The sequence below is a fragment of the Pagrus pagrus genome (assembly GCF_965226575.1).
Source record: "Pagrus pagrus genome assembly, chromosome: 9".
NCBI lineage: Eukaryota > Metazoa > Chordata > Actinopteri > Spariformes > Sparidae > Pagrus > Pagrus pagrus.
The window spans coordinates 19391612-19413915 of NC_140193.1; the positions used below are offsets into that span (position 1 = coordinate 19391612).

General features: G+C 41.5%; 1 protein-coding gene across 1 annotated transcript; it reads right to left on the bottom strand.

Moving 5' to 3' along the window:
- Nucleotides 1–14978: 14978 nt before the first annotated feature.
- LOC311262615 (atypical chemokine receptor 3-like) lies at nucleotides 14979–22081 on the bottom strand. Its single transcript, XM_084362154.1, has 2 exons — nucleotides 21914–22081; nucleotides 14979–18202 (listed from the first exon to the last, which is right to left on the bottom strand). Exon 2 carries the CDS (start codon nucleotides 18152–18154, stop codon nucleotides 17018–17020), a length of 1137 nt encoding a protein of 378 aa, XP_084218280.1. The 5' UTR covers nucleotides 18155–18202; nucleotides 21914–22081; the 3' UTR covers nucleotides 14979–17017.
- Between the last annotated feature and the right edge of the window lie 223 nt (nucleotides 22082–22304).

Genomic DNA, 22304 nt, shown 5'->3' on the forward strand with positions numbered 1-22304 from the left:
GCTGTAAAAGGCTTGTTAGAAAGGTGAGAGCTGACCTGGAAGGTGCACAAGGCTGCATTTGAAAGACACTAATCACTCTTGCTTTGGGCTGACAGGCACTGATAGCACCTAAAATGCTCTTTTATATGAACACAGAAGCCATTTTACTCCATTTTACAATGCTGGGGGGGAAGCTCAAATGCTGGGATGACGTTATGCTGCTGTGTACCAGGTTACAAATTGCATAAACGTAGGGAATCTGACCAATTGCTATCAATTCACTTCTTCCAGAATTGATCAACAACTCAAAAGATGATTTTCACAATAGAGCGAATATCAACACAAACAACATAAACATTAGTATTTGATTACATGTAGTATGTTTCACTTCCAGGCTCAAATAACTGTGTCCAAGATGTGTGTTGATAATTTGAATTGAATTTACACCTTATATAGTATCGTGAAGTAAATCAAACGTAATGGCAGTTCGGAAGTGGTTGAATGCTCACGTTAGCTGTTGTCTAACGGAAGCTGGTTATGAATTATGTTATTTTACCCTCCAATCGGCCCCAGTGTCCCTCCTGATTTTCTCTATCTATTGTCATTTCACTCTGTGATCAATCAGGAGGCGGTGAAATGATAAAACTTTGTCAGATTTCAAATGTTGATACGACTTGCAACCTGGAACACAGCGGTACCTGATGTCAGAGGAAAATGGCCGCAGTGTTTCCTAATCTATGGCCTCCGAGGTTAAACTAAAACTTTTTTCTCATGTATTTCACAACAGAACACTGTGATCCCACAAAAAAGAAATAGCTTACGTAGTAAAATGTTTAAGCTGACAGAAAAAAAACAGAAAAGCAAAAGAAAAGCACATAAATTGAATACATTTTGGGGAGAAAAAAACCTAGTAGCCACTTTAGACCCTCAAGTTTGTCTTTTAGTCAATGATTCTTCAAACTGAAACTCTTCATGATGATACTGAGAGTAAATAAAGTTGTTCTCTCTGCAAGATAACACTATGCTCTCTGCCACTTGAGAAGAACCAGGTCATGGGAATAGGATAAGGGAAGAGGAACTAAATGTACACTAAAGTACACTAAGCGTCTCTTGACTGATGCTAATGGAAGAGCAAAGTCGATAATGTTACTCAGAACTGTATGTCACGAACACCTTTACCTCTGTACTGAGTTACATTCTCACTTTTTTCAGTCATTACACTTCAACTTGTGAATGAAACAGGCTCAAGATGTCGCACGGAGGCACAAATCCGTGCTTGATTGAGCTGTTCGTTTAAACATCTTTAAGCCTAACTGAAGCTCTTACTGAGCCTGCCTTTGTGAGAAAGTGTAAACTGCGCTGCCATATGTTCTCACATGTATGCACACATTTCCAGACAGCCGTGCACAGGGGCTAATACCGCATCTTTACAGCAGCGCACACATGTGCTCGGACACATCTGCAAAACACAAGTCTTGATTAATGTGCAAAGAATTTGAAAGAAGCGGGCTGAGCCTTTGATATCTGTATATCTGTGTTTCCATTACAAGGCCACCTACTCAGCACTATTTATACGCCGTATTGCAAACATAATCCGCGTAGCGGGAGAAGCAGGAGGAGGGGAAGAGTCTGGTGAGAATGGGTGGAAAGAAGGGGAAAAATGTTGGAGGATTTAATTAAGAATGTGGATTAAGGACTGAAAATAATTACACAGTGTAATGACAGAGAGGGAGGTGAAGTGTTTTCAAAGCTCGGAGCAATGTAAAAGGGCACCTGTGTGCTTGTAGGTGACCTGAGTTTTATGTGTGTTTGTATTTGTCCAGGCCCAGAGCTAGGTCTGTGTGTGTCCAGTCTGTGGCCTGGTGTGGATCAGGTTCGCTGCCTGTGTGTGTCCCAGCCATGGACCCCCCCTGGTGGGCCGAGGTGATGGATGATGCCTGGAAGCTCTGGAGCTGTTCAAATGAGTGCTGTCTGAGCGGCAACTAGACAGTCGCGGATGATGGATGCTTCTGAGTGAGCGTGCATGTGCAGATAAGTTCGGGTGTGCGTGAGTGACGGGTTACTGATGGCTGTTGTGTTTCAGGTGTTATTCTAGCATTATTGATTACAAGCTGACAGGTATGTGAAGGAGAGCTATTTAATACTGTAGCAGAGAGTGGTGAAACACACACCTACGCACGCCTCCTCACTCAAACTTGTGTTTGTTCAAACCCCCCACTTCCCCTATAGAATTACAAACTATATACCAAGTGTAAGGCCAGGATGGAAAGCCCAGTTTGGGTTGCAGCTTTTACTTGTGACATTTCGACCTCAATGAAAATGTTCATCCATCAATCTACATCACAGACAGGCATGAGTTTAAAAAAAGGCTAAAAAACCTCTACCACTTTGCATCTGGTGAGACATATGATGCATGAAGGGCGAAAACGTGATTCCTGACAAAACCAGCCCGTCCACTGAGAATACTTCTGCATGAATAAACAATGAGTCTTTGTTTTATACAGGTAAGTGTTTTAACATGCATCTTTACCTCATTGTTTGACTGATTTTCTTATTATTATTATGCGCAGAGCCCTCTTGAATATTTGGCAACTCGTGAGATGTGTTTAGCCGCAAAACTCCCTGAGCCCCCTGAATAGCCATGCTAGCAACTGTGTGAGGCTGTTCTTAGGCAGAGCAGGGCTGTAAGCTGAATGATAACATCGGCATGCTAACATACGCAAAGTTAAAATGCTATCACTCTGATTATATTATAGGTTATATTTACCATGTACGTCATCTAAGTTTAATGTGTTAGCATGCTAACAACAGCTGATTTGCGCAAAACACAAAGTAATCTACAGCTGAGGCTGATGGGAATGTCATAAACCAAAGTAATCAAGCAAATAAAAGCGCTAGATGATAAGGGCTGAGGCGCAGCACTAATTTCTAGACCCAGTCTTACCAAAGTCCTTTTACACAAGTCTTAAACTGCTTTTTCTGCACCTGTATCTAAGTTTTACTGTTGAGTTTATCTTGAATCTTTTGCATTTCACACAAACTCCAGTGTAAGCTCGTGGTGCCTCCTGTCTGTGACAAGCAAATAAAAAAAACTCAAAATTAAAGTGCACTGAAATAAATCATGCTCCTTAGTAATTTTTTGTCGTTTCATGCTTTTTGTCTTTTTCAAAGGGTCTTCCTTTTCATTAGGGGAGTTTCCACTCAGATTAGAAAACCAGAGACAATAACAGACTTACATCCGTCCATTGCTCATCCCTCCATCTTTCCTGTCATCTTTCCTGTTATCTTTCCTGGCATTTTTTGGCTCCAGGCCCCAAATTATGGTCCTTTGATGTTTTTGTGTTACTATGGTAACTTAATTGGACATACCCGTAAATGATCAAGATGAAACATTTTGTTTTCAATGAGATGAGACGCTGTAAAAGACACACTGCTGCAGGGTTGTGCTGAGTAAACCTGGACTCGGCTGCTGACAATGATTTTTTCTGATTAGGCTTTTTAGCCAAAATATATAAAAGTAACCTCAATTTTGATTGATTGCTGAAAATTAAATGAAGATAATTTTAAATGAATGAAAAGTGATCATTTTGATAATTAATGAAAAGTGAGCTATGTATAATGTACATAGAATCTGTCTGATTTCCAACAACTTTTGTCTGAAGTACAGATTATTCATTTTATGTTCTACTGTACACCAAACCACAGTAAAATATTCTATACTATAGTTTATTTTTGTTGATATATCTTTTTATTTCTATATTTTAAGTCCTGCACTATTATATCTTATGTATCAGATTCTCATTATCTAATTGTAGTGTGTCTATTGGCCACCTCATGCCTTTTGGTGGCCACCCCAAGGTATCCAGGGGCCCCTTCTGGACTCCTCTATGTCTAGGGGTGCCCCTGACTGTATTTCCTATAGCTTCCTATTTCAATATCTTTGAACAATGAAATAGCTACAGCTGTGACAACAACGTTGGCTTGGAGTGAATAAAACAAGTCATGGATACATGTGGGCGACTCAAAACCACTGCCGGGGTGAAAAGGGGACAGAGAAAGGACAAACCAGTTCAGCCTCTGAAAATCTTCTATTCATAACTAATGGCCAGAGGGGAAATACAATCTGAGGCATGTTTTCATTTGGTCAATTGTGCGGGTGAATGCTGAGATTTGGTGTCATACACATACAGACATTGGGCGTGTCAGATCTCAGCTTCCCCACCCAAACCACCCTCATCCACGCCCGGAAACTACAACTTCCTCTCCCATTCATCTCCCTGCGATTTTGTTTTATTTCTCAGGAGCCGTTTCACAAACTCATTTGTCAAGCCACACAAAAGTTTATTGAGCCCTGTGAAACCAAGCTTAGGAAAACAGTGGCGAGGAAACTCTCCTTTTCATACACAGAGAAGGATTACAGAAACGGCAATCAGTTCGGTTTTGAGGTTATTGTTTTATTCCTACTGCAGGAAACCTCAACCACAATCAGATACAGGAGTCTCAGTTTGAGAATCAAAGTTGTTTTTTTAATTGAAGCAGTCAAATGCAGTTCATCTTGTTTGTATGGATTTGTGTATGCATGCTTATAATGTGTTCCCTCTTATTGCAGCAGGGTGCGTCAGAGGTTGTTCAAGCCAAAGTGAGCCTGCAACCAAGACAACATAATGGAGGAAGAGTTGAGTGAGTTCCAGGGAAGCGGTGGAAGTTTCACTCCTGCGGGGGAAAGGTAACTGCGGTGTTATGGAGGATGACGAGTACCTCTTGTTAAAGCCAAGACACTCCGAGGTGGTTGTTGAATGACATACAGACATTTGTTTTCACCTCAGGCTGTGAATTGTGTGTGTGTGTCACTGTGAGAGAAACTCCCTGTAAAGTGATACCAAGCAGAGTCGATCTGTGCTGCTATCCAGAGAAGAAGGCAGCAGAGAGGGAAAGAGACACATATGTTTTCTTTTCTTTTTAATGACAGACAGACGTAAACACTGACTCATCATGAGTGGCAATAATTGTCGAACTAACATTCTGTGTATACAATGGAGTTCTGTATGAACAATGTGCGTCGCTGATGTAAAGATGGAGAAATGCAATGTCACCACAGCTATGAAGTCTAAACACAAAAAGCTGAAGGTGCTGTCATGGTTTAGTGCAACAGCAAATACATTTAGAAGGAAACCCAAATGCCACCCAGGTTACGTTGTCTGTTAAAGGGGCAATTTGTAAGATAATGCCATAATTCTATTTTTTTTTATCATTAAATGAACTAACATTGTCAAAAGATTGTATAGAAACAACAGTGTTGTTATGTCAAAGAGGTATGTATTGTGTTGCAGTGATGTCTTCTGAACTAAGCATGGTAACCAGCTTGCCTCAGCCTGTCCTGACCTGTCATACCACTTTGTACCTCAAGAGGCTATATATAGTATGGTACCCTGCTGTAGTTACAGATGGGAGTTCACTCAGTGGTAAGTTTGCCAAGTTTCACAAGCTCTCTTAGCTTCAAGTATACTAAATGGACTAAAAAGCCTCACAAAATGTCAAGAAATTAAACACTTTTCCTTACCAAACAGAAAAATGTAACAGTACACCTTCTGAATTAAAGTTTTTACTGAGCTGAGTTGCCCTGCTAGCTTATTTTTAAACATATTCAAACACAGACTGGTTTGTCTTTCAACAATCAGCGGTGGTTTGGTCGGATTAAATCCTGGATTCAAAGAGTAAGCTGTGAAAATATTCCAGCTACAAAGACGTAGTCCTGGTCAGAACCTGTGTAAATCACCTCCATACTATCCCCAGTCGTCAAACTCACCTTCGTCCATCTTGGAGGCTGTGCTTAGTTTAGTGTGTGTTTTTTCCTAACGTCAGGATTGACTAACATAAATGTAACATTTCCTACAATGGAAAAACCAACACCAGGGAATAATTATGGCTCCTCACTAAACTTAAGAGACCAAATTCACATATGAATGTACTATAATTTCTAGGTGACTTTTGGCAGGAGAGAATAGAGTTTGATTCTGGATCGTATGGACTGAAAAGCTCTCCATGGCTTTCACAACGCATTATACGAGAACAGAGCAGGCTCACCTCTGACCCTGTAATGTCATCAGCAGGTGTTGAGAATGTGCACCCATACACAGTCAAATTACAATTATTATTCCATGTAATCTGTTTTTCATTGCTTCCCCAATGATTTTGTTGTGAGAAGAGTGACTCGGGGATATTGCTTTACATGGAGGATTTTGAAGAAGTCAGGCGTTCTAATGACATTTAATAATTCCCAGGCAAAAGTGAAATAAGATGAGGTACATCCTTGGCAACATACAGTTTACTCTGTGTTGAATGAGTGAGGTATTGGCAGGTGTTCAACTGGTACATTTCATCTCGGGTAAGAAACGCTCAGCGATTGTAACGTGAATATCAGAATGCAGAAAAAAACAGAATTGCTATTGTGTACGCTGCATTCATTTGTGAAAGCAAAGTCTGCTGAGTCTAGTTTGGGGATTTCCATGTTTTCACCTTAGTTGTAGAATTTCATGCTTCACTGTTATGAAAAAAGGACCTAGACCTTCATTTTATATACATTTCAAAGCCAGTGAATATGAGGAAGAGTCGTGAAAAGTCCCTAAAGAGAATAACATTTCAGGGCTGTAATTAGTCTCACAAAGACATTTTTTTAGGGAGAATCTCATAAATGTGGCGTGTCTTGCGAAGAAGAAAGACTGAGGGAACTCAGTCTTTTTATGAAGTTTATGAAGCTTATTAAACAAGGTTCTGGTCCAGTGATGTCATGCAGACTTGAGTGGGACGCCCTGTTTTGGTCTGAATAAACAACTGTGTTTTTTCAATGGAATGCCAGAGTCTGACCCCAGACAGGAACCAGTGGAGGACGTTGTGATGTCTGTGATGGTGCACAAACGCCATCACAGACAAAACATCACGTGGAGCCAAAAGTTGGCTGTTTTTTTTTGCCCCTTCAGAGAAAGACATAAACACTACTTGTGATTTCAGCTGTCACTGTCAACACTTACTGTCAGCTGAGATAAAAGTGCGTCGACACCTTCACATTCTGTCATTCTCCCTCCGGAGCCAGAATAAGCTATCATTACCTGCAGGCAGCCTCTAAGTGCTGTAGTTAAGTCATTCATTATGCATCTTGGATGAGAGGAGTGATTTGACGAGGTGAAAAACTGTGTACTTACTGTATTTCTGAGCTTAGTATATTGTAGCACTTTGGCTATAGCATAAGTTCTTTGTGTTGTCACGTTATGTTTTATAATCCATTCTATCAATTGAAATTTGTATCCTTTGGTTGTGTGTGTTTCTGTGCCATGAAGCAGCAGGACAATGTTGTACATTTTATATATACACTAAAATATACCTATAATGAAGTTAAATTAAAGTATACTGACAAAGTATTCAGTTTAAAAGATACTGACAATGTATTACAAAGTACATGACAATAGTATACTTTCTATAAGTACGCTAAATTGCTACAATTAGTATTTGCAATGTATTTTATTATAGTGTAATATACTTACAACAAAGTGCACTTTCTAGAAGTACACTCAAAAACACACTTGTAGTATTGTTCAATTAGTACATTTGTTTTTAATACAGTTAAACATAATGACATCTATTCTGAAGTACTCTTTTTAAAAATATATTTTAAATAGGCTATACTTAAGCCCAAAAAGTAAAAGTATACCTGTAATATGTGTATTTTCTATGCCTAACATATATTTTTAATACAATAAAGTATACTATTTGTTCACGGGGGTACTTAACATGCTAAGATAAGTAGAAAGATTAGTTGAATAAACAGTAGTTGAATAAAAGTGACGCGGCAATTTCACATGAAGTTATAATAAACCTCCCTCTTACTTCAAACACATAAACGGGTGCTTATGAAATGTATGACAGATTCTATGTATAATAACACAGGCAAATGGTTTGTGTGGATCTGTGCGCCTCTGTAAGCTGCACAGCAGCTGCCTTCTCTTCTCTGACACGTCTCTGAAGTTTCATCATGGGCTCTGACACGAGCGTGCCGCTGAGCTGATCGAGTGCACGGCGAACTTAAAGCTGCACATAAAGGCTGAGCTAAAGCCGACGGGATGGTGGATGAATTAGGTGATGTCTAAACACCGGATCCAAAGCTTGGGCACGGAGTGTGGTATAAATCAGCTTCCCAAATATCAGCCTTCACAGCCATGTGTGTCCTGGCTATACAGTTACATTTGTGTATCTGGAAGAGATTAGAGCTTTCACACTAACAATAAGCTGTGGGATGGTTTATGAGGGGCCGAGCATTATCGGGCATGGGGTAGTAGGTAACAGGAGAGAACATCACAACCCATTACTCATGGGACATGTGAAGCTTATTTTGGAGCACTCTGTGTCTAATCTTTGTTTGGACCATAAATAACAGTAGGAGGCTCCGATGGATGTTTTTAGCCAAGAATTCTGACTGGGAGTATAAGAAACATAGAGTTTTTATGGTTTTAAGCCAAATATGGTTGTACTTTTTTAGAGACAATATACATCATTGTATATATACTGTAAACACTATCTAATAAATTTACAATTAAAACCGCACTATCCAATATTTTCTTTTACCTGTGAAAAAATAAAGGAGTGACAGCTCATTCTTTTACTTTTATAGCCCTCTACTGTTCTCCTGAATATCACTGTTTTGGTTCAGTCAGCTCTTATCAATTCGCTTTCCAGCAAAAACATGTCTAAAGACCCATGGTACACCTCCTGTCCAGCACCAAGCAGCAGACAGACAAAATTAGCGACTATAGCTGTGGACCCAGTGGACCATTTGGCAGCTAAATAGCCAGATATTCTGTTCAAGAGCTGGTGGAGACCGAACCAGAGCTAAAAAGAGAGTAATACTGTTGCCATTATTCAAATTCCACCTATGCTTTCAGGGGAGACATATTTTTGAAGGTTGGAGGCAGGGAGGGTACTGTAATGTTTTCACTCCCTGCCAAGAAAATGCCAACAAACACTGGATACTAACACAATGTACGATGCGTAACAGGAGTCTCCATGTGTGCATGGCAACAGCAGGAATAAACAGCATTGAGGTTTTTTGGACACAATTTATTGAAATTGTTATCCTCAAATAATGAGGCATGCTGACAAGTGCTTTACTATCGTCCTGTAATGTATTTCAGGAAACTAAATGTACAGTAAAATGATACATTTATACAGGAAAAATTATGATTATTGAGACTTTTACTGAGCCCTTACATTTCTCAAGTGGCTTTATGCAGCCAAGCTCCCTGTAGCTCCCCTCGAATTCAAGTTACATTTCTGCTGGATGAGTTCATTTGCATTTGAGATTTTTCTTCTGATAATTTGTATAGTGCTCTCTTCAATGTGAATCTCATAATAATTCTGTCCAATAATAACAAAGGGTTATAAAACCAAACTAAGAAAAATATCATATCTCCCATACTTCCCTCTCACTCCCAGCCTTGCAAAGAGGTTTCTTTATTTGCCCTGGTTTTGAGAAAACTGTCTGTGAGGTTTTTCTGCCTCCACACCCACGTCACAAATGAAATGTTAATTAGTATGGTGCTAGCAGCAATGAAAGATGACACTTAAAAAATTCAACAGCAACATTTTTCCAGAAACAGAAACGGGATAATTCACTGAACCCACTGTATCTATTTAAATTCCACTCCATTGTGTTGTCGTTGAGGCAGAAATCTCAGATATCTCAAAACTTAAGCAAATAAACCAAGTGAAAAAATATGTTTTTTGGAATTCGGTTGACCCGACACTTAAAAATCTCCCTTTTGGTCCCTCAGCTGCTGGGCTTTTCGCTCTGTTTCTCCTTGTCTGCAATGGAAAATATATCGTGCATGGGCCATTGGCTCTTAAAGACCCTAACAGTATCATCATTAGTCCTGAACACAGCAAAATAAACTCCAGCTTTGGTCAGACCTCAAGTTTCTGTTGATGTATTCCAGCGCTCACAAAGAACCCGCCCTCATCCTCATGTTGTCAGGCCTCCGCTCGGAAGGTTAAATAACCCGTGACTTTGTAAATTGACGTGTGCCATTGGTGTTGTTTGATCCAAATTCAGGTTGGTCATTTAACTCTAATTTTTCTTTCCCCTTTGACTAAACATCTGCCCAACATCTGGCCATAGCACTTGTCCTCCTCTGCTGACGGGAGTGGAGTCATGGAGTGTCAAACTAACCCTATCCTCTTTCTTGACTTTCTTTATATTCACACCAAAAACTCCCCGTGAGCACGAGCAGCTGCTGCGCTCTTCTTCATTAATAATTCAAGAGTCTTTATTCGCTGTAAGTACTCATGCGGAATTCCTGCCAGACCGAGCGAAGCGAGCTCAGACTTGATTGGGAATTGAACTTATTCTCAATGCTTGGAAATGGGCCAGAAATAATGCAAGTTGCATTTACAGCTACACATGCAGGGTATGTTTTCAAAATGTGCTCCTCCTGCAGAGAGCATAAAAATATCCAGTTGTTCTAAATAACTCTCCACACTGCACCTCCTGCCTGTTTCATCATTAATTTATCTTTCCTCAGCATAAGGTATAGACTACCATCATGCAAAGCAACACTCCCTTAATTGACTTCATCTCTGGTCCATTTCATATGCTTGTAATTAAACAGATACCTCCATTAAGAATGTGCTGTAACTCATACATGAACTATTTATAGGAAAAGCCAGGACTGAGCTGGACATCAGATGATTTCATTATCCAGTTTTAGACCACTTAGCTTTTTGCTGTAAATCTTCTCTTTGGTTTGGAGAGGACATATTTATTGCATGTGACAACAGAGACCTGCACACAGTGAGACTGTGTCTTAGAAGTAAAGTGTTAGAAGGAGGAGAACTTTCAGACTTTACTCCAGTTTTACACTTTTTTTTTTACAAACAGTACAGTGTTTGGGTTTGCATAGAAGACTGGCTCAGTAATGTGTTTGACACGTCCTGTATAAGCAACTTATAATGGGAGCAGAGGAGAATCATAACTGGCAAACTGTAAAAGGAAGCAAAACACTTCACAGCGTATGTGCATGCCAAGTAAAACACAGGCTGCTTCGTGGTGGAAGAACAGACGTGTGTGTTACAATCTGTTCAGCCCGAGTGTATTCAGACGTGACTGCAGCGCCTTAACATCTACTGTATGAGCGGGATGCTTTGGAATAACAGGACTCGGTCTGAAATACAGGACAACACGAGGTCTGGAATTATATATAGCATATTAAGTATGTTAAACATCCATCTCTTGTGTGTGTATGAGTCTGTGTATGTGTGGGTGGGTTGGTGGGAGAGTGTGTGTGTGTGTGTGTGTGTGGCATCTGTGGAAATACACTAACTTACCATTGGACCCTGAGTCAGATAGATCGATATCGTTTTGTGCATACAGGACAGAGGGGAAAAAAAGAACTGCAGTAAATTTGTCCAAGCGTGAGAAGAGTGCTGCAGGACTGAGATACATTAGTATTGGTGCGGTGATTCTTAATTTAATACATTTCCAGTAAGGTGTACTGTTTCAGTGCACCAGTGTCATTTTAGACAATGTAGTTTATTGTTAAACCAATATCGATCAGCATCGGCCCCAGAAATCAAGTATTCTCGGGCTTTTAATGGGTTTTTTGATTAGATTCCCAAACACTTTGTTTTAAGCCATAAAATAGCCCATTAAATACCTGACTTGTGATATTTGAAGCTTTTGTGTCTTAAAAATGGCTGTGTAGTTCTTTCATAGCCTAACATTAGCATTTTACTTACTAAATCATAAAAGTGGTGTTCATTTGTGAAGATTATCTTGTTGAAAAAAACGTGAAAGTATCATAAAATCGTGTCCACCACAGAGCTTATTTTGTGCAGTTATCCAAAAACCAATTGAAAAATCCCACTGGCTTTTTATCGAGGGAACCAGGGGCGATGCTAACTTCTGGGTTGGAGTTGAAAATGTGTCATTCCTGCACCACTCCATTAAAAAACTCCATTTTAAAACAAGTGACTGGTTTTAAAAAGGGACCTCTGACCAGATCCTCCATAGTCCTTTCCTCTGCTCTACTTGCGGATAGAAGTTCGAGGCTACGTTAGCGGCAACTAGCATAACACACCTCCGACCTCACTTTTGGTGGTCAGATTGCGTTATGGGCAATGCAGGCACCACATTTTCCTGAGGAAGAGGAATGTGAAAAACAAGGGAGTAGGAGTGCCATCCTAAATCACTGGAGCACTCTCTTTAGACTCCTGTTTTTGTACCTCACCTTTAGTCCCAGTCTTTTAGAGAGCTTCAGTCTCCAAATCTACTTTTATTAACTTCAATATCTCAGTTGATATTATGCTCACATGATGCATGTATAAATATTATTAAATTCAAATTTGATCAGCTTATAACCATAATACGTTGGGCAGTACACAGGGCTCAGCAGTTGCTCACAGTCCATTCTTTTGCTCAAGGGCATACTGCCAGGTTAATCCGGCTTTCACAAAAGCAAAGAAATCTGCATTCCAGCTACAAAGCTGACTTGTTTACACACTGCATTTGTATAGTGACTAAGTTGTTGGAAATTCACTGACCTGGAGTGAACCATCAGCAGGCAGCAACATCAGGAAGATATTGACAGGGTTCAGGTCAGACGAGGGGGAAATCATTCACACAAGAAAGGAGAGTGAGGCCATGGTGTGGCACAGGGAAGAAGGAAGCTGGGAGGGTTATCATCAGCAGATCACTCAGTTGGTTTGACCTTTGGAAATCCCCTCACAGCTTCCTCCTCAGGCTAACCTATGACACTCTGGCACCAGGACTGCCCTCCTGTTGCCAATCCAACCTTCATTACATCCCGTCAGCAAGACTGTATTGTCTCAAGGGCACTACAGCTGGTGACGTGATCAAAAACGGAAAAAGCAGGCTGAGATAATGGAAATCCATCGGCAAGAGGTGAAATACTCCAAATCAAGAAAGGCTGTGCAAGTCCAAAATTATTTTCAGATGTTAGAAAGAAGAGGCATGCAAACAAAGTAAACTGAAAAATATCGCAGCTGGACTTTTATTGCTAACAATTATTTTTTATTTTAAGCAGACAAACGACAGTGACTGAGTCAAAAAAAAAAAAAAGAAAATCTAATTAATTTCCCCAGGAAAGGAGGGAACAGTAGAAGGATCTGCATCAGCACTACTCTCCTCAGGCAAAAACGATGGTTATCCTTGGCAGGAAGATCACCACATCCCTCCACACAGATGTGTGGTCCTTGGCCACCGAGATGGTCCTCCTCACCAAACACATCCCATGGGAGGACAGGGTTTTGCCTGAAGAGGCTGAAGTACTCGCAAACGGCAGCTGGTTGCAAGAAGAGCAGACTGGAGGGTTGTCATGAGGATAACAGTGGCAGGATGTTGTCCCTCCCTCAGCAGAGCAGGTCAAGTACTGGGGTTAAAGGAGCGAAACACTGATGAGTTGTTGCCCCAGTTCTGTAGGAGAACAGTTGGAGGTGCAACAGGCAGCAAAGACAAAGGTATTACCAGGGACCAGGCCTGCCAATAGAAATGGTTATCTGTTTTCACCCCTGTTCGTTTGTTGGTCTCAGGGTATAATGCATGGATCTTGATGGAAAAAATCAGGCATATTTAGGTGGCTGGAATCTACGAGTGAGTATAATCTGATGCGGATTCTTGATCTGGTGAACTGAGATTATGGTTTAGCAGTTATGGGCACTTTAAAGTTAGAGTGATACAGGGTGTTTGAGATTGATGTAGGCTTCATTTAATTAAAGAGGACTTTTGGGCCTAGGCTGAGGTATGCTCTCTACTGACGGCCATTTTAGTTTTTGTTGTTTTCATAAGCTATGGTGAGCATTTTCAAAATAAAATTTGGTGATGTACAGTATGTCATGTTTCTTAGTTATGCTACTTTTTGACGATAGCTGAGCAAATTTATTTTATTTTATTTTAATTATGGATGAAAAGGCTGATTTGTAAACTCATCAAGTAGTCACGCATTTAGAAAAAATGAATCATGTATAGAAATTAGATGTCTCACCAATGATTGTACTGGATGTGAATGAACAAAATTACTTTTCATCCTAGCCTGCTGGTTAAAAGAAAAAGTCACACCCTGTCTTTAAATTGGCTTGAGCAACATCCAAGTGTAAACCCACTGTGACGACTCCCATTGGGTTTGTGTACTACCATTTTTAAGCCTTGAGTTTGGCATTATGGCTGTCAACATCTTAGTTTTTATGAAGCCACAAGCGACTATATTTAGATGAGAGGGTGGAGCTGGGGAGGATATCCTGATTAGATTTGACTGAGAACCCAAGGACATGCAGTGGTAGCTACCTGTCAATCACAAGGTAGCCACACCCTAAAGCATAGCCTGCTTTAATGGGATGATTATTGAAGAAATTAACATCATGTTGTATTTAAGAAGACTTGAAATAAGTGATTGAGACATGAGGAAACTTTACTGAGATAATAAATCAAGTGAGAAGTAGGGTCATTTTCTCATAAGCTTACATACAATCAGACTTTTTTTTAAACCAGTGGAGTCACCCCCTGCTGGTCTTTAGGAAGGATGCCAGTTTAAGGCGCTTTTCTGTTGGCTTCACTTCACAGAAGCTCCTTCCATATCTTATACAGTCAATGGTAAAATCTTTCTTCTTTGCTATCTTAAAGACAGTTGGTGTAAAAATGATTGTGTATATAAATGTGTATTCTCTGTCAGGCCTTAGTCCACCATACAGTGCATCAAGTCACGCGACAGCTGTGATAAACCACCCAAAGTGATGTTGTTGCAGTGTTTTCGCAATGTCTGGATGAGTTTGATTGCTGTGTTTATAAGTTCAATGCCTCAAATGGGGGCAGCGAAAGCATTTCTGAAACACGTTCCACCAGAGCTTCCCATAAAACACATTATTTTAGTCATCTCGAGGCATGGAGGATATTAAGCTGTGAGATTATTTTGACAAGAACCAAAGAAATCACTGAGGCAGAACATTTTCTATGGATTTAATATAACAAAACACACACATTGCACACATGTTACACATTACAATACCAAAGGAATGCCTCTGTTCTTGTAGACACATGTTCGTGTCTCCAGTCTTTTCTAATCGCAACATGAAATCTCAGTGTAAAAGCATACATGTGTAACCATTCACATGACACAATGTGCTCTATGTCAGACTATTAAAAGAATATGTTTGTTCCTACAACGGACAGAGAGTAAACTGTATAACTCAATGTGTGTGACATGAAAAACGTCATCTCTTGGTGTCAAGCACGCACTCACACACACACACACACACACACACACACACTTCTCCCTCTCTCTCTTTCTAAACTGATGCTACAATATCTTATGTTATTTGGTCCCTAATAAACACTTGGTTGTTGCACACCACAGCTGCTGCCTCCATGAAAGTAGTAAAGCTATTCACTCATGCTATTTGGTCATAATAAAAGTCTTAGCCATCTGTGGCCTGTGTGCTGACACAGCAGGATTATTACCACATGGACATGTGCATCATTTCTACTATGAGCACTGATGCAAAATATGGTGAGAGTCCAGTATATTATGTAATACTTTTCAGAAGAGACAGGAGCTACATCTATCTGCTCTTCAAGCTCAGTAGGCCCAGTTGAAGCTAGCGCAGAGATGGCAAGCGGGATGGTGGGAGACAACTGTGAGATACTGAATGGATTTTGCAACATAAATCAAAATCTGCAACAGAACGTGGGAGGTTATGTGACAATATGTAAGAAAACTAAAACAATCAACTGAATCTGGAGAAGTAAGAGTTTCGACGTTACATTAAAGTCATCTATGTATTTATTATGCTAATCAGCTAGCCCCAGCCTGTCCTGTCTCGTAATACCACTATGAGCTCCAAGTCTGGATCGCTAGCTGCATGGCTAACTGAGCTACCTAGCTTACGGCAGCTACAGTTTGCAGCAGCTAGCCGATACTTGGGTGATAAGCGGCCCTCCATTTGTTTGTTGCAAGTATTCAAAAGGTATTGTTACATATTGCACCTTTAAAGCATGTAGCTTAGCTTAGCACAGAGACTCAAACACGAGAGGAAGTCACTGCACCCGGCCAAGAAATGGTCAAACACCCTTCAGTTTTCACGCAAATTAAACAAGACATTTTATATTGATTAATGAGCTTTGGAGGTGCTGGTAGGTGGATATTTTTTGTCGTCAGACAGAGTTGGGCTAGCAGTTTCAAGTCTGAACTGATCATATTTAGTTTTCGACATGAGAGTATCAATCTGATACTGATCATCTCTGAGCAAAAAAGTTTATTACCAAAACAATGAAACACAGAGCACACACTTTTCTTTTCGTTTTCATTTTTAGAAAACTTACAAATACAAGTTGCATGAAAGAACTCAAAATTGAGTTATTTGTCTGAAGGGTTCAGCTCATGTGACATGAGGTTATGATTAAAAATGAGGCAGCAGGACTACTACACTGAGCCAGTCAGTGGCTCGACGAACACGATGAGGCAGCGCTGCATGAAGTGGAGCACTGAGCAGACACCAGCGTGTGAAGACTTTGAATTACAATATAAAAGAGGCAAATGTACAGTATATAAATACAACGTGATACAAAAAGATTAACAATATAACTATGATACTATCAGTATTCAATGCCCGGCAGATTATGCACGCACGCACACACACACACGAACACACACGCACGCAATACACTCCTACACACTCAGTACAGGCAATGATTTTACACATTTACGGCCACTGTTTTGGCTTTACAAATGAGTGACGATATTCATAAGATTTCAGTATCAGTTTCTAATAAAACTGCTTTCTAAGTGCTTTTAAATCAGTCCATCAAAGTTGAGCCTGTCTTCAAGCTTCTCTACATGACTCAAGTAGATTCCTGTAAAAAAGGATGCTGGATCGGCGTGTTCTAATGTCAAACGTGAGGCTGAGAGCGGACAGATTCTGATAAAACAAATCAGCTGAAACATAAGTTTACATTAGCCGTTTAGAACAGTGTTCGAGGAATGTTTCAGATCTGTGGTGGGTTGTCTACAGCTACAGCAGAGTACTCGGTCTCGGACATGTTGGAAGCATCGATGAGGCGCGCCAAGCCCGTCCTCGTGGAGTATTTAAAGATGAAGGCCTTCATGAGGTCGTAGCGGTAGTTTCTGTTGAGGAAGTTGTAGAGGATGGGGTTGAAACAGCAGTGGAGCAGGGACAGACACTGGGTGAGGTGTAAGGCCACGAAGATGAAATTCTCCAGGCCGCAGGTCTCAGGCACCAGGCCAAGCTGAACCAGGGAATCAGCGAGGAGGACGGCGTGGTAGGGCCCCCAGCAGCCCAGAAACACCACGATGTAGGCCAGGATCACCCTGCGGCTCACGTGACGCTCCTGCTCCACTGCGGATGATGATGAAGAGGAAGAGGAGCGCTTGAAAGCCCTGGCGAGCAGGGCGTAGGACACTGCAATGACGGGGAAGGGGAGAACAAAGCCCAGCAGGATGAAGCTCAGCTGCATTCCCCCCACCCAGTCACTGTGGTTCTCCCCTGGGTACACCGGTTTGCACAGCATTAAGTCCCCGTGTGTCGACTTCACAGCACGCAGGAAGTAGGTATCAGGAAGGGAGGCGACCAGAGCAAGAAGCCACACCCCTACGCACGCTCCGCATCGGATCAACTTCCTGCGCACGCCTCCCTCGCTGTCCCTGGGCCTCGTCACGCTGAGGTAGCGGTCCACGCTCATGCAGGCCAGGAAGAAGATGCTGCCGAAGAGGTTGACGGAGAAGAGCAAGTGCGTGAGCTTGCATGCCACCTCGCCGAAGGGCCAGTGGCCGTGCTGGGCCAGCGAGCTCACCCACACGGGCAGGGTGAGGCACACGCACAGGTCCGCCACCGCCAGGTGGGCGATGTACATGTGCGTCTCGTGGCGAGGGGTGGAGTCTCTCTGAGCGCGGATGTTCACCCAGAGGACCAGAGCGTTGGCAGCCAACCCGACAATGAAGATGAAGGTGTAGAGGACGCACATGGAGTAGAGCAGGGCGCTGCGGTTGAACGCCGTGTCACACACCATCGATTCCACGCTCGTTATGTTGCTGAAGGATTTGGAGATGTTGGGGTCTCCAAACCACTGCAGCAGGTCGTCCAGATCACTGGGGCTCAGACTCATTTTTCAGCTCTGGGAGAAGACGCACACCAACTCTGACTGGGACAGATCCTGGAAAAACAAGACATCAAATCATCATTCCTTGCAGCATACATTTAACCAGCTAAAGATCCAATGCTTCACCTTCTGGTATCATATTTAAGAAGCAATTTTCTGTCACATAAAGCACGGTTTATTTTACCCGTGTGGACCCAAACTGCATGAGCTAATAAAACATAAAGCCACTTGCGGTATGCCACCGGATCCTGAAGAATCTTAATGTGGTTAAGTTGTTAAAACACTGCTTTCGTGAGTTAATAGAGGCTCTCTGTTGCCATGTCACAAACATAAGGGGTTCTCTGTGATTGATGTGCAGTCAGGGGGGGGCGGTACAATAAATGTTTACATTAGCTCCAGTTGCACAGAGCGCAGATTAGACATAAGGAAATGGGATCGAGAAGTCCAAACAGGGTGTATTTCCGGAGCGTTCCGGCCATTCCAAGATAAAGCATTTGGGCAGGGTGGGAAACCTGATGCCATTTTAAAGAATGTTTTCTCTCACATAAAAAATCCCCATGTTTCTCTTCTGCTCCTGAAGGAGAGGGTGAGAGAGGAGCTGTCACCACCCCGATGATCAAAGAAAGGCTGCTCATGACTGCGAATACGTCATTTTACAACATCTGAATCTTATAACAGGCGAACACATGCTCACAATTTCAAATACGGGCCGCATTAGCGCTCTGAGTAAGGTGACTGCAGCAATATGTGAGATCACAGAGGCGGTAGTCTAGAGCAGCTTTGCATGCCAATAACCCGGCCTGTGATGTCTCTCTCAGCTCCCCTGACTGGCAGCCCGCCGCTGCGTGAGAGATCAGAGGTGAAAGGTAATAGATCAAAACCAGAACACGAGCGGCTTAACCCCACCGTGCCCCCCACCCCAACCCCAACCGACTCGTACGCCCACAGAGTGAATTGTGTGCAGGGATCAGCAGGAGGCTTGACGCCTGCGAGATGGTCCGAGCGAGGTTAAAAAGAGGGTCACTGACCACTGGGTGACACAGCACGGCGGAAAGCAGTGAAATGTGACCGCGTCAGACATCTGTCTGTCTGTGTGTGTGGGAGAGTCGTGCTGCACACGGGATAATTGGCACAGAGTCACAGAGGATGAAAGAAGAGGCCAAAGTGAAAATAAGTATATACAAGGACACCTGGAATGTATTAGGATGTGCAGCTGTCTGGTGTGTCGTAGGTCTGTCTTTGTTATCCGTCCTCAGGTTACTTGTGTGTTTCCACTTTTTTACTATGTAATACTTCTACTCCACCACATTTCAGCTCCAAATACTGTATTTAAAAAAAAAAATGTAAGCATTCTTTCAGCCTTTACTTGACAGTACAGCTGAAGAGTGACAGGAAACAGGATGAGAGAGAGGGGGGATGACATGCATTAAAGGGCCACTGATCAGGTTTGAACCCTGGGCCACTGTGGCAAGAACACAGCCTACATGTGGCAAACGCTCTACCAACTGAGCTACTGGGGCAGCTCTATACAGTATGTTTGAGTACACAACATTCATTTGACAGTTGTGTTAAAGCTTCATATTTTAAATATACAAAACATACGATCAGCTTGTAAAAAATTTGAAACTGAAACATGTACAGTATGTAACAAATAAAACTGTAAACAAATGCTCATTAGTATGCAAAGTAGTTCAAATAAGCTCCTCCTACACCAGCTGTAACATTAAAATGCTGTTTACATGCTGTGTGCACCAGTGATAATAAGGAAATAATCTAAAAAGTAATAATATTACATGTGGGTGGGGTTTACTAGAGCATTATGGGAAATGTTGCAAATGATTGAGCTGCACTGTATGCAAATATAAGATTTATGGCTATTTAAATAACTGGATTAGTCAAAAACAGACATTCAAACATCAGTTTTATAAATGAACAGTTAACTAAAACTACCTACACAAACAGATGTTGTACTTATAACTCACTCCTAACAGCAGCCAATGAGGAATTTTACCTTGAATTTATATATCTGATAAATACTTCTGTGCTTTTACTCATTACGAATCGAGATTTTGCATATAATTCACTATTTCTACATTTGGTATTGCAACTTCTACTAGTAAGGGATCTTAATAATAGTGACAGAATGTACCTAAGACCATCTACTCAAGTACTATACTGAAAGCAACACTATGTAACTTTCTGCAGAAAGATAGTTCAGTCTCTTTCCATCCATCCATCCATCCATAGCCACTTCTCCTTTGTAGGGATGCGGAGTGCTGGAGTCGATCCAAGCCAAACATTGGGTGAGTGGCGGAGTACGCCAGCCTCATACCCAGATCGTCAAATACCAATAAAATCAAATACCAAATTGGGTCTTTGGCTCCCAAAAAGCGTTGGTATTTTACAATCTGGGGATTTCTCCAGAATTACTTTAAAGCTACATAGTGTTGCTTTAAGTACAATTTTGAGGTACTTACTTTTTTTATTGTCTTTACTCCATTACATTATTTGATAACTTTAGTACTTTAGTACATTTATTATCAGACACTTTAAGACTTTTACTCAAGTATTATTTGAATGAGTGACTTTCATTTTTACCAAAGTAACATTTAACACAATATCTTTGCTCTGAGTCTTACTGTTGGATACTTTTCACATCACTGCTTTGGTTCTTGGACTGCTGCCTCTGATAAAGCACTTTGGGAGAAAAACCAGAATCCTGACATCTAATTATTTTACTTTCAGTTATTTTTAAACGCTGGAGAGTGCTTTTCACTCTAACAGTGGAGGGATTTTCTATGCAGAGATAATCCCTCACAAGGATCTCTGTCTAAATCCATCATATTATATGGAAACTACCTGGAGGTGCCAGGTAGCCCCACAGGCTTCAAGCTAATTAACCTTTTAACACCCACACCATCAGATAACAGAGGCAGCACACGAAGCCCATCTCTCTCTCTCCCTCCTCTCTCTCTCTCTGTGTGTACGTGTGTGTGCGCGCGTGTGCGTGTGGGTGTGTGTGTTTCTGCCCTTTCTCCCCCGCGAGCATCCAGTTACAAATTAGCCGAAAACGCCTTTTGTTACTCAATACACACAATATAAAAGCGATTGAAGGCTATTTTCATGTGCTAATGCAGGCAGTAGAATGGTGCAGGTGCAGCATTGCTGGTCAGAAGTTTCTCCTGTCAGTCTATTTACATGCTTCAGTGTGGGAGAAACTCTTTTCAAGACAGGTTTCCGCACAGATAAAAGTGTTTGTTAAAAAAAAGAGTTTTGCTTTGTGCGTCATTACGCACAAAAAGTACGGAATCCATGAAAGAACACAGACTCCTGCTGACGACAGACACATACAATGTCACATTGTTGTCATTGTTGATTTGTATCAGCTCAGGCTGGAAACAAACTCCTCTTATCAGATGTCAGCGTGGTAAACAGTAGCCCGACTCCCTGTTTGAACTGGGAGGCAGATAAACGGCGCAGAGTCGCGCAGAGAAGATGGAGAAGTAAATACAAACGCGAAAATTGTGTTGACATATTTCTATAGGGTCTTTCTTTTTTTCAATAAGTATTCAGAAAATGATTTTATTCTCGTTTGGTATCCATAATAAGAGTTAATAAAGTCGTTAAATGTCTTTAAACCAGTTATTTCATATCTATGCAGCACTATTTACGCACGCATCTAGCATCGTTGGAGCTTTACGTGTTGTTTAAAAGCGGTCAACTACCTGTATACTCGCTTCATATGAGCTCATTTAATCCGCTTACCTGTTTTAATTATTCCTCCTCCCTCGCTGAAGTCTCGTCTTTTAAAAGAACAGCTTTGTTTTCGCTCAGTTTTGGCGCTGAAGGATAACTTGGACTCCTCTGCAGGGAAGAGAAACTTGTGTGCGCTACCCTCCACCTCCTTCAATGAATCTGAGCCTGTTCCTTGTTCAGCACTTGCTGATACTCTGAAGAGCTACGCCTCCAAGGCTGGTCCTAACAGCTATGCGTATTGACATGGCATCGCCTCAGGCGCTCAGTAAACAGCAGCCAGCTCGTCAGTTTCGGCCAAGTGGAGAAGAAGAAGAAAAAAAGAGAAGAGCACGCGGAATTTCCTGCTTGAGACGCATCAGAGAAAATACATAAAACATTTCTCACATTACTGAACGTTAGA

Bases quoted from the DNA above. Each gene is read 5' to 3' on its own strand.
- LOC311262615 (XM_084362154.1), bottom strand. From the start codon at position 18,154: ATGAGTCTGAGCCCCAGTGATCTGGACGACCTGCTGCAGTGGTTTGGA.